At 29.9% G+C, this 11,723-nt stretch overlaps 1 protein-coding gene across 2 annotated transcripts; it reads right to left on the bottom strand.

The window, feature by feature from the left end:
* Window positions 1-2,454: 2,454 nt before the first annotated feature.
* Window positions 2,455-11,226, bottom strand: LOC101502887 (aspartate--tRNA ligase, chloroplastic/mitochondrial). Of its 2 annotated transcripts, XM_004503326.4 has the most exons (16): window positions 10,693-11,226; window positions 10,127-10,270; window positions 9,783-9,892; window positions 9,445-9,556; window positions 9,261-9,332; window positions 8,424-8,515; window positions 8,069-8,189; window positions 7,108-7,230; window positions 6,715-6,910; window positions 6,425-6,612; window positions 6,258-6,329; window positions 6,054-6,152; window positions 5,862-5,942; window positions 5,443-5,500; window positions 4,185-4,388; window positions 2,455-2,765 (listed from the first exon to the last, which is right to left on the bottom strand). In XM_004503326.4, exons 1-15 carry the CDS (start codon window positions 11,053-11,055, stop codon window positions 4,222-4,224), a joined length of 1,998 nt encoding a protein of 665 aa, XP_004503383.1. In that variant the 5' UTR covers window positions 11,056-11,226; the 3' UTR covers window positions 2,455-2,765; window positions 4,185-4,221. The 2 variants fall into 2 exon arrangements, with proteins under 2 accessions (XP_004503383.1, XP_004503382.1); XM_004503325.4 differs by lacking the exon at window positions 2,455-2,765 and having other exon boundaries at window positions 4,053-4,388.
* Window positions 11,227-11,723: the final 497 nt, after the last annotated feature.

Here is an 11,723-nt window from a genome sequence, read left to right on the forward strand (position 1 = left end):
TATAACACATGTTAGTAAGATTTTTATTTTAATTTGTAATAATTTATCTAATTTTAAAATAATATATATATATATATGGCTTATATAGATGATAGAATAGTATTACAATAATAATTCAACATTTCATCTTTATAACAAAATAAAAATATTTTTAAATAGATAAATGTTTACAATATATCAAAACAAAATAGTCGAAAAACAACACTTATAGTGATGAATAATAATTGTGCTTTGAAACAACACAAAAACATACATTTATTTTTTAAAATTAATAAATATTGCAACACATACATAATTAAATTAAAAATTAATTAATATTTATTAAAATTTTATATTTTAAAACAAATTAATATAAAATTATAAACTCGTAAAATACTAATAATATTAAAGATATACAAATTTTATCATAATTTTTTTAAACTGATAAGAGTATATTAAAAATATAATTTAATACGAATTAATTTGAGAGTTTATAAATTCTATTTCAACTTTCTCCTTTCTCTATCGTAACAATATCAGCATCTCTTAATTAAACTATTAAATTAAATTATTAGAATTTGTTATAAAAAAATTGAATTATCGGAATATTTAAAACTAACACAGTATAATTCATTTTTCTTTTGTTGTTCCTTGTCTGATAAAATTTAAGCTACTAATAGAACTAGATTAATGCACACTGAAAGATTGTGATTGCCTAAGTTCTCGAAAAATATATTCACCATCATAGGATTGTCTTTTTGAAATCAATCTAGGTGGTTGTGCCACTCATCATTAATATTTATTTATAAAAAATATTATCAAATTAGAGTTTATAATAATACATTGGAGAAAGTTGAATTAGCATCATCCATCAATCAATCTTTATGCTGTATAATAATAGTTTGGGTTTTCTAAAAATTTCAAATTATAGCTACGGAGAGACGGTGTTGATATATGCCTACATCGCTAGTACAGGAAAAAAAAATTGTTTTGTATTTATATATTAATTTTTAGAAAATTTACATGATCCAATACAAAGCTCCTATTTTGTATATTATAGACTCAATTTAAAAAAAATCTTTTTAAAGATGAATATGTGATAAAATAATATAATTTAATTGAATGTTAGCATTTGTTTAAATAATAAATTTTTATATTAATATTTAATAAAATTATTATTTTGTCACATCAGTCATATTTAAAAAAATATTTTAAAATTAAGTCTATAATATAAATTATAAAATGTTTTTTTTAAAGTTAGTGATGTGACAAAATAACATCTTCGTTCGATGAAATTTTATCGAGGAAAAAGAAGTTGTTTAGACAATCATGTAGTAGTTGAGGAAAAAATGCTATCATGTCATGTACCAGTGTATCTTTCAAATCCATGTATTAAATGCATTTTATTGCTTTATCCACACTTTTTATTGACATATTTTCTTTATCCACAATATATAATTGTTTAGAACAATCTATACATATATTAAGTAGTAATTTATTATTTCTCAAGAGAAAAATTGAATACATCGCTTTTAAAAAACATTATCAAAGTACTGTATAGATCATAAGCACTCTCATGCAAGGAATATATATAGACTGCAGTTGTAAATATGGAGGGCATTTAATTAAATAAAATTTGGCACTTGGCTAAAAAATTATATATTTGGTAACCTATCAAATTTCAGACCATACATTATTAGCATCTTCCAAACACTTGCAAGATTGAAAACTTCATATTAAACCTAATTATTAGGACTTTGTGCTTTATATGTTGTTCTACATCGGGCAAGGTTTTTAATGTAACTACTTTTTTCGTTGATATAAACTGTGCGAAGTTAGATTAGCAATAACCTAATTAGTACCATAAAAGAATTCATAGAGTTGGAGCTAACCTTAAACTTACATGAAATTTTTGCAACCAACATGATAAGTATGCACTTTTCATAAAGTGGAAAATAAAACAATTTTTGTTTCTCTAATCTCTCTACCATTCAATTTTAAATCCATCAAATCAAATAATTGCCGTTGTCATTGGGTAAGCTATCGAAGTTCTTAATTACTCTTACGCAATAATATTTTATTTTATTTTATTTTATTTTAATATAATTAATTAATTTTTATAAGAAAGTGGTAGCACTATATGTTCAAATGAAAAAGCAAAATATGATTATGACTTACTAACAAAATTTCTGCATTGACTTTTAATAATTAATTTATAAATTATGAATTGTCGTTATTAATCAGCATCCGTATATAATATAACCACAAGGCCATTTGCTCCTTTTTTCTATATAGTTTTGGCGTTACTTGTGTAGTATGTCTTGAAACTTTAGATTCTGTTTTATTTACCAGTGAATTATTCTATGAAGAACAAAATTGGTGTTGACGAATTGAATGGTTCTCCAACAAAGAAACAACGAATTAGTTATGCATCAATACTCATATAGATATTAAATATGATATTGACACGTCAACAATAATAATAATTTTTTAAAAACTAATTAAATAAATAATGTCAAATACTAGGATACACCTACGATTAAGGCCATGATAATAGTAAATTGCATAACAACATAGTTTTGTTCATTCTATTTGCACATAAAGAAAAAGAGCAGTGCTGAATGTTACGAAAATAGGTACTTGACTTACCTCTGTATTTGATGGAAATCATGCTTGGATTAATGGTAAAATGAGGCAGTAACAAAAGAGTCGTGTCTTTAGTTGTTGACCTTGTTGTAACAATTAACATTGGCAAAAGAAAAAGGAAATCACGTTCGACTTTCAACCTGCATATAGTGCAATTTCTTTTATAAACCTACTGGTGCCTTTTGATAAGAAATTTTTTTTCTAAAAAAGAAATAACTCAATGTAACATTTCTAGCATGTACTCTTTTCATGAATGGATATATATTTCAAAAGAAAACAACTTAAAAGAAGGGTTAAACTAGTTAGATGCACTTTCTTATGTACTTTTTTACTTTTCATTTTTACTTTTCATCTCATAAAAGAAATACTTCATTTCACTATAAAGGTCAGTTTAAAATTTTTACACGTATTAAAAAATATAATATAACTTTTTTTACTATTATTGATATGAAGTATAATAATATTTTAAAAATTATGTATATGATAACAATTGAAGGATGGTATAGAAAAAAAATATATTAAAGTTGGATAAAAAATTGTAAATGATATTTATTTTGAAATAATTTTTATTTATTAAAATGACATTAATTATAAGATGGAATGTATAACTTTTTTAAAAGGCCAATTTTTTCACACCCATTCAAAAGTGTAGTTGCAAATAGTAAGAACAGTGCCTATAACACGGCCTAAGTTTCTTTAAATAAATAGGTTTAATTGGCCTTTTAGTCCTTTATTTTAAAATCAAAATTTTTGGTTCTTTTTTTAACATTTGTTGCAGTTTTGATCCCCAAACTAAAGTTTTAACATATAAAATTATGATTTTTGGCCTAAGAAAATGGTAATTCATAGTCCCAACTATAAATTTGGAGGAAAAATATAATTTTAACTTGAAAAATAGAAAGTCCAAAAGTGCAAATAGTAATAATAGGTATTATATTATTATAATAATATTCGTAACAATAATTTTGTGCATACACCCTTTGATGGATAATAGCATATTCAAGAAACACAACTCTTAATACAAGCCACAAAGACACACATCCCTTTCAAAGCCATATCTCATCCCGTTATCTAGATTGCATGAATTTGCCTTCTCTACATATGATATATGGTGCAACAGTTGTGAGAATTATTAGATAAGAGAGAAAAACCTTATCTCTCTAAATCTAATGGTCCTCAAATGTTGCACTATACATCATCTGTAGAGAATACAATCTAGATAAAGGGCTGAAACAAATGGGGTGCACATTTTTTTCAGCAACATATGCTATGAGACAAATGGCTTGCACATTCTTTTTCAGCAATACATGCAGGTTTCTCTACTCACTCCTCCAGCGAACAATAGGAGCAGAAAATTGTAATCGAGTCCAACTTAAAACTTTTTTATTTTAACGTTCTCAGGAGAATAGGACCATGGTACTCTAAAGTTAGGGGAGATAAGTAAAGTCAATATGATTATGTTAGGCACAAAAATTGTGATAACATGAAAATGTAAGTTTACATGGTAACTTACCCCTCCTAAAACACATAATAATTAAATAAATGTACATAAATTATACCTCAGCAGAGTACAAAAATGAAGAGTTGAAGACCTATCTATGTAGTAATTGAAAGATCTTTCAGCTGTTGCGGATCCACCTCAGATGGCGACCTCGTTAGGGCACACTGTGCAGTAGTTGTTTTGGGGAAAGCGATGACATCCCTGATAGAATTGGCGCCGACCAGAAGCATAACCAATCTGTCCAAACCATAAGCTATGCCTCCTGCATTTGTTAATATATAATAACAATCAACAGCTATAAAACCTATTGAGAAGTAATCGGTGCCACTGATGATTCATTTAGTGTTCGTTAGATTGCAACTTGACAAATATTGGATGTTGCTTTTAGTCAAATTGAAATGCTTTTAGTTTAGTGGGAATGAGAAAGTAACATTCTATCATTTCTGTACTTGTAAATTGGTGTGCCATATGAAAGAACATTAGAAGAATTAGTTCATTTTAGTATTTACAGTTTGTTCATCTTCAATAAGATTGCCTGAATACTTTGGTCAATTGAAATTATTTTCTTAGAAAATTTTCAAAATTTATTTTTTTCGAAAAATAATGTAGTAACGTCATATACTCAATAAATCAATTTTTTTTGGAAATTTTTTGAGAAATATATTTTTCTGAAAAATTTTTGCTTTTTTATTTTTCGAAAAATAATCGGAAAAAAATCGAAAAGTTTTTGTCAAAAGAATTCTGAAATTATTTTTCCAAAATTTATTTTCAAAAAATAATCAAAATTTTTATATCTATTTTTTTGTCAAAAGAATTTCAAAATTTTTTTCCCGAAAAACTTGTTCGAAACCGATTTTAACTTAAAACTTGTTCAAATATTAAATTGGTTTATACTTATAAACCAGTTTCAAACCGATTCAGAACAACACTGAACTTGATTCGAAAGTGGTTTTCAAAAATTTAACCAAACAATTAATGTGGTCCAATTCAATGCAGTTTTTACATCATGAACACCCCTAACTGCAATCTGCCATGACCAATTTTTGACAACACAAGCAAATGATATTGAGAGTGTGTTTGGAAGCAATAATAGAAAATTTTAGTGTCTATTTGATTATTCTTTTAAAAACAGCTTTCTGTTTTTAAAAGTTTACAGAGAACAAAATTTGTTCAAAATGAGAATTTTAAAGTTGTGGAAATTTGTTACGTTATAAAATTTAAAGACGTATTTGGAAATTTCAAAAAACATAGGGACTCATCCGCAGATTTTGCAAAATTTCAAAAAATAATAAGGGCAAATTTAAAAATATACATACCATGTGGTGGAGCCCCCATGTCAAGTGCTTCAAGAAGATAGCCAAACTTTGCTTCAGCCTGAGAAGAAATTGTAATGCATAATTCAAATCAGTCAAAGCAACCCGCACCATCAAAAGCATTACCAATATAATCATTCTGCCTTATTTTCAAAATAGAAGAACTGGTAAACTCGAGTGTGTCACAGATCACTTAAGAAAAATAAGTAAAAAATGCACTTCACATAAACATACTTGTCAGAAAATGAAATATATAAATATACAAGTAAACTTATGGCAACAGTGCAAGGCAATGCAGAAGCTTTCAGCCTAAATCCACATGTATCAAACAAACTTTTAGTTTAAATTTCTCCGGCCAACATCGACTCATTTAATAAATATAATAAGATGGAAAGAAAATGAAAAAGATAAATAAGACTAGCCTGCTCCATTGAGATGCCTACAGTCTCCAAAACCTTTTGTTGTATGTCACGTTTGTAAATTCTCAAACTCCCGCCGCCAATCTAACAGAAACATATAATTTTTTTTGTTATTTATATCGACATCAGTTGTATACCCGCCAGGCTCACAGCTTAAAGAGAGAGAAAAGTAATAAAAAAATAGATCTCAATTACCTCGACCCCATTGTAAACCATGTCATAAGCCAATGCACGAGCAGATGCAAGATCATTCATGTCTTCAGGATTTGGTGCAGTGAAAGGATGATGAAGAGCCTGCAGTAGCCATAATTACGAATAATGAAACTACAATTTTGAAACTAGACATGTTATTATATATCGAGAAACACATTGTTGGATGTTATTAAAAGCAAAACTGACCTCAAGCCTCTGCTCTAAATCATTCCATTCAAACATTGGAAAGTCGGTAATCCACAAAATTGAATGTCGGCCCTATATCTCAAACAAAAATAACCAGATAATATAAGTGAAATGAATAATGGAGAAAGATAACATTTTTTTCATCTAAAAAGAAGATAACAACTTACATGGTCGATCAAACCTAATTCGTGTGCGACATAAACTCTAAGACGATCTAGAGTTTTATTTACAGATGCATGATGACCAACTGCAAATAAAATCAGATCACTCGGTCCTGCAGAGCATCGCCTTAACAAATCCTCTTTAGCTGCAGGGTCCATACTTGATACCAAAGCAGAAATTCCCTCAATATCCCCTAAAATCAAAGGTTTACACAATAAACAATGGAATACAACAAACATAAAGCATGTCTCTCAATATCATAATAAAAATCATTGATAGCAAATTCATCATTTACCGTTCTCCATGATCTTGAGAAAAGGTAAACCCTTCGCACCAGATTTGAGTGCTTCGTTGTAAATATCACCTTTCTTAAGAGCTGAATTTGAGTACTTTTTTGCACCAGAAGGTACACACAACACTTTAATAACTCCCCCACTCTCCAAGGAATCGGAGAAAACCTTGAAGGACGATCCTGAGAAAATGTCAGATACCTGCGGCCATTGAAAAGTTATATCTTAGCACGATGAAGCAAATTTTCAGTGATTTTCAAGTTTCAACACAGGACTACATCAAGCTATATATCAAATGAAGAAGAAAGAAACGCGAACAGAAAAGAGGATTGTAGAAACTATCATTCACTAGACGCTACAAAACAACTATGGGAGGAGGTGAAAAAAAATATCATTACATCTTTTAATTCAAGATCGAATCTGGTATCTGGCCGGTCCGAACCATATCTATTCATTGCTTCAGCGTAAGTAAGCCTAGGGAAAGGGTTTGGTAATTCCACGCCCTTAATTTCAAGAAAAACCTGCGATAGACATTTCAAATTTTTACACCATGTAATGAGCATATATTCTAATCTAGTAGATGAACAGCCTCAAAGTCAAAACAGCCATAAAATATTTGTGCCCCTCAAACAATCTCCAACTTCAAAATAGCCATAACATACATGATTCGATTGTTATAGTTTTCTTTATCAAACAGATTTTCCAGCATTAACACCTTCCCATTTCAACACTTGTCTCTTCCTAATATAAGCGAGACTGCAAAAGTTTGAAATGTTTCATTAAAAAAGGAAGCCTAGGTTTATGAATTGATATCGGTGTTGCCAATCACGGATCATGGAAAATAGCAGTTTGTTCAAATTCCCGCGCTATAGTGCTGCAATAGCTCCTATTTGACAGCATTTTGCACAAAATAGCATATGGCAAAATAATAGCAACTTGTTTAAATGCTGCTATAACCGCTAGTTGACAACACTGATTGATACTGCCTCCCAACCACCTATATCTTCTTTCAAATTTCTGAATAGGATTAAATGTGACTCGTAATAAAATTGGTATCATGGAGTGTGTGTTCCTCAATGTGTTTCTTTAGTTATCCTCCATTCTCAACTATGAATCACACGTACTCCAAAATAAAGGTCCTAGAATCTGTTTCTTTAGTTATCCTTCATAAATATTTTTTTCCCCCTTTTTCCTGGGTAAGGTCTATGTTTCCTCAGGTTCATGTTTTTCTCTTTTTTATCTAATTTACTATTAGCTTTATAAACAAAAAATATATTACTTCAAAATTATGTATAAAAATATATAAATGCATTTTTTAAACCTGTTAGAGAAGTCTAATTATAGATAGTATGAACTAACCTTTCTGATCAACTCTTCATTAAGAGCTAACATATCCTCTAACGGCGTAAAAGCCATTTCCATATCAAGTTGGGTGAATTCTGGTTGTCTATCAGCTCTTAAATCTTCATCTCGAAAACATCTGGTAAAAAGTAAATTGAATTTTATCGCAAAAAAAAAAAAAAATGGTCACATGCATCATAATTACTTTAATTGTAATTTTGGTTTAGCTAATAAAAACAAGCATTTTGTATTCTTAGTTTATGTAAATCACACAAACCAAATGATTTTTTTATAGGAAAAATGTAGAAATTATAGAAATCCTCAGTAACATTAGCTAAGATACAAATAGACTCAAATAAAAATAGCATTATACCTTGCTACTTGATAATATTTATCAAAACCAGCAACCATTAGCATTTGTTTAAATAGCTGAGGACTTTGTGGCAAGGCATAGAATGTTCCTGGCTTCATAATTCATGTGACAGTAAATCAACAAAACATAAGTTACATATCTCACAAAAAATAGATAAAAATATCCATATTGCTTTTCATCTTAGCAATTTTCTGCTCATCAAATTAAAGTTATTCGGTGGCATAATTCAGACAACTCGCTTTTGGGAAATTACTAATACAGTTTTTGCAGTCATCTTTACACAGTCAAAACACAACCGATAAATATAAAAGTATGATGCTTTGTGGGGTATAAGGCAAAGGATCAATGTGTCTATTGAGGTGCATGCACAAAGCAAATCTGCAAAAGCTCTACATTAATGCCATTGAGGTATATATCTTTTTGAAGCTGGGATCATAAATCCTATCAATTCCTAAGTTCAACTTTGCAATATCGTATTGAGCGGTTGAAAGAACAATTAATTGATCTGATAATGCAAGAGATAAATCTAAATTGCCCGGCTGAACTTTTGAAAAGACTAATATTTTTAAAGTCTGTTGGGTTGTCTTATTAACTCAATTGTAAATTGTAATTAAAATCCATACTAAACAAAGAGAAAGAAAGACTAACTAAAAATGTTAAAGAAATATGATGCAAGGTTATTAGTAATAAGGAGGAAGCCAATTCATTCATATTCAACACAAATTAATGGTTTGATATACATAAGAGAAATTTAAATATCAAAGTTGTTTAGCTGCAATATTGAGTAACAAAAGCTGAAATAACGATCTCATGCAATAGATGAACAAATCTAAATACCTGGATTCTTGATGGAACTAAATAATCCCGGGCACCTTCTGGTGTGGATCTTGACAGTATTGGAGTTTCAATCTACCTTATGAACAAAAAGAGGTAAAGATCAACACAAGATACCACATGCAACCACCAAAGTACGGTGTGCAAGAGACTCGATAACTCAAATGATGAACCTACTGGATAGTACCTCCACAAAACCATGTATGTCTTCTAGATATCTCCGTATGAGTTTAACCACTTTATGCCGCAGCAATATGTTAAAATTCATTTGCTGCCTCCTTAGATCAAGACATCGATACCTGCAAATAAGTAATTGTAAGCAATAAACCTCCCATACACTTACCTAATACAAATACGAATAGGTATTATGAAAAATAGTGATAGTCAGAAATAACTTAAAAATAGGAAAAATCCAATAAAACCAAAAAATAATGAGATTCTGTCATTCTGACCTCTACGAGAAACCAACCAACATAAATATAAATAAACAATTACAAATACCATGCAACTCTCGATGGATACTACCTCAAACGGATTTCCTCTTTAAGAGAATCTTTTGCATCATCTGCTGTAGTAACTAAGAATGGTAGCTTTGAATTCACAGAATTTAACACTTGAACCTTATTTGCAGCAACCTGCAACACAGGGATACATATGAAATTTTGGTAGACAAGAAGAAAATGGTAAATAAATCAAACATTTAAAACTACAAAAATCATATCTTCTGGGTCAAGACACCAATCAATCAAGTACAAGGCATATTTCTTCACAGACAACAAAATTCGAATATTGGAGATCAGACAACCAAATTGTTGTGAATCCAATAGCAAAACAAAATTATTAATGATAATGATGTATATACTATATACCTCAATTAAGCCAGTTTTCATCTTCTTGTTGATTGACTCATTTGGACGAGACCTGACAACGCCTTCAATGGCAACCACATACTCCAGTCTGAGGTCATTGATCGCAGAATGTGCAACTGGAAATTCATCCGGAAGGGTTGTAATCTGAATTTCAAACTTAATTAGAATACACACCGCGTTCAATTATAAACAACACCAATAGTAAAGTAGTATTTAAAACAAGCTGAATTTCAACAACCGTGTTCAGTAATGCATGATGAAAATGGAAATGAATGATAACAGACTCTTTACTTTGTGAAAACATTTCTTGTTACATTTTCTAAAATGTGTGTTCATTTTACCTTGATGATAGGCTCTTGAAGTAAATTGTTCAGGAAATATTTTCACAGACTAAACGGCCCCTAATGTAACAAACAATAGTAGTGAGCATGCATAACATAAAACACAAAAGCATATAAGCAACAATAATATACAAGCTCATATAACAAAAATCATAATTACTAAATACAAATTATAAAAAAAATGGTCTTTAAGATTAAATAAGAAATAATTTGCAATGTAGGTACCTGAACAATCCCAGTATGGTCTCTAAGATTAAGAAAAGTGAGTCCACCATGAACCCTATGAAGTGCAACCCAGCCACAAAGCTGAACGCTTTTACCAACATGATTTAAACACAATTCACCACAAAAATCAGTCCTAGTAACCCATTGAAGTGATTCATTATTAAGGGGTTTAGCATTGGATGTGAGTGTTTCAGAAGCAGAAGGAAGTGGTTGAATTGAAGCAGAAACAGAAGAAAGGGTTCTTGTTCTGATTCTGGTTCTAGAAAGTAGAATTGGAATGGTGTTGGAAACCCTAGAGAGAAAGAAAAATGATGGTTTGGTACGAAAAGTCATCAAAGGCAATGCTTTAAGGAATAGAGACATTTTTGTATCAAACCAGTGAAAAATTAATAATACTATATAACGAAAGACTCAAGCTTGATGATGTAGAGAAAACATGTTGAAAATTGGGAATTTTTAGAAAAGAGACGAAATTGGTGAAAAACCCTTGTGGGTATTGAACTTGAAGATAATGGATCACTTGAATGATTCTTTTTGCTCGGTGTTTCGGTTCGACAAGGGAGTTGGATTTTGAACCGGATAAACCAGGTGAAACCCGGCGAAGGTCGGTTTAAACAAACCGGACCGGGTCGACGCTAAACGACGTTGTTTCAGTGCATGATGATGACTATTGGGCTTTTCTTTGTGCAAAAAGTTTATTACCCACCTAACATTTCTAAAACAACCACACACGATTTCAAAAAAATAAATATTTTTATTCAGAAGTACACATTCAGACGACATAAAATCCATATAATTGAAAATAAACTTTTAATTAGAAAATTTTGCCGCATATAATTGAAAATAGCATATGTAGTACAAAGGGCCGCATTTGTAACTTAAATAATGACAGTTAAGTGTAAATATTGGCTGCATTTGCTAAGAATTAAGCAACCTTGTCGAAGTATGAGCCTAACATAAAAAATTGGTTAAGAAAACATAATGGATCCATATTCATTGTGAACATAACCAAATTTAGAGACATATGTTAT

This window comes from Cicer arietinum, chromosome 6, assembly GCF_000331145.2.
Source record: "Cicer arietinum cultivar CDC Frontier isolate Library 1 chromosome 6, Cicar.CDCFrontier_v2.0, whole genome shotgun sequence".
NCBI lineage: Eukaryota > Viridiplantae > Streptophyta > Magnoliopsida > Fabales > Fabaceae > Cicer > Cicer arietinum.

Coding starts and splice junctions, on each gene's coding strand:
- LOC101502887 (XM_004503326.4), bottom strand. CDS start 11,055: ATGTCTCTATTCCTTAAAGCATTGCCTTTGATGACTTTTCGTACCAAA. Junction 9,557..9,782: donor AAAGAGGAAATCCGTTTGAG/GTAGTATCCATC, acceptor ACTTATTTGCAG/GTATCGATGTCTTGATCTAA. Junction 6,330..6,424: donor AATTAGGTTTGATCGACCAT/GTAAGTTGTTAT, acceptor TTTGAGATATAG/GGCCGACATTCAATTTTGTG.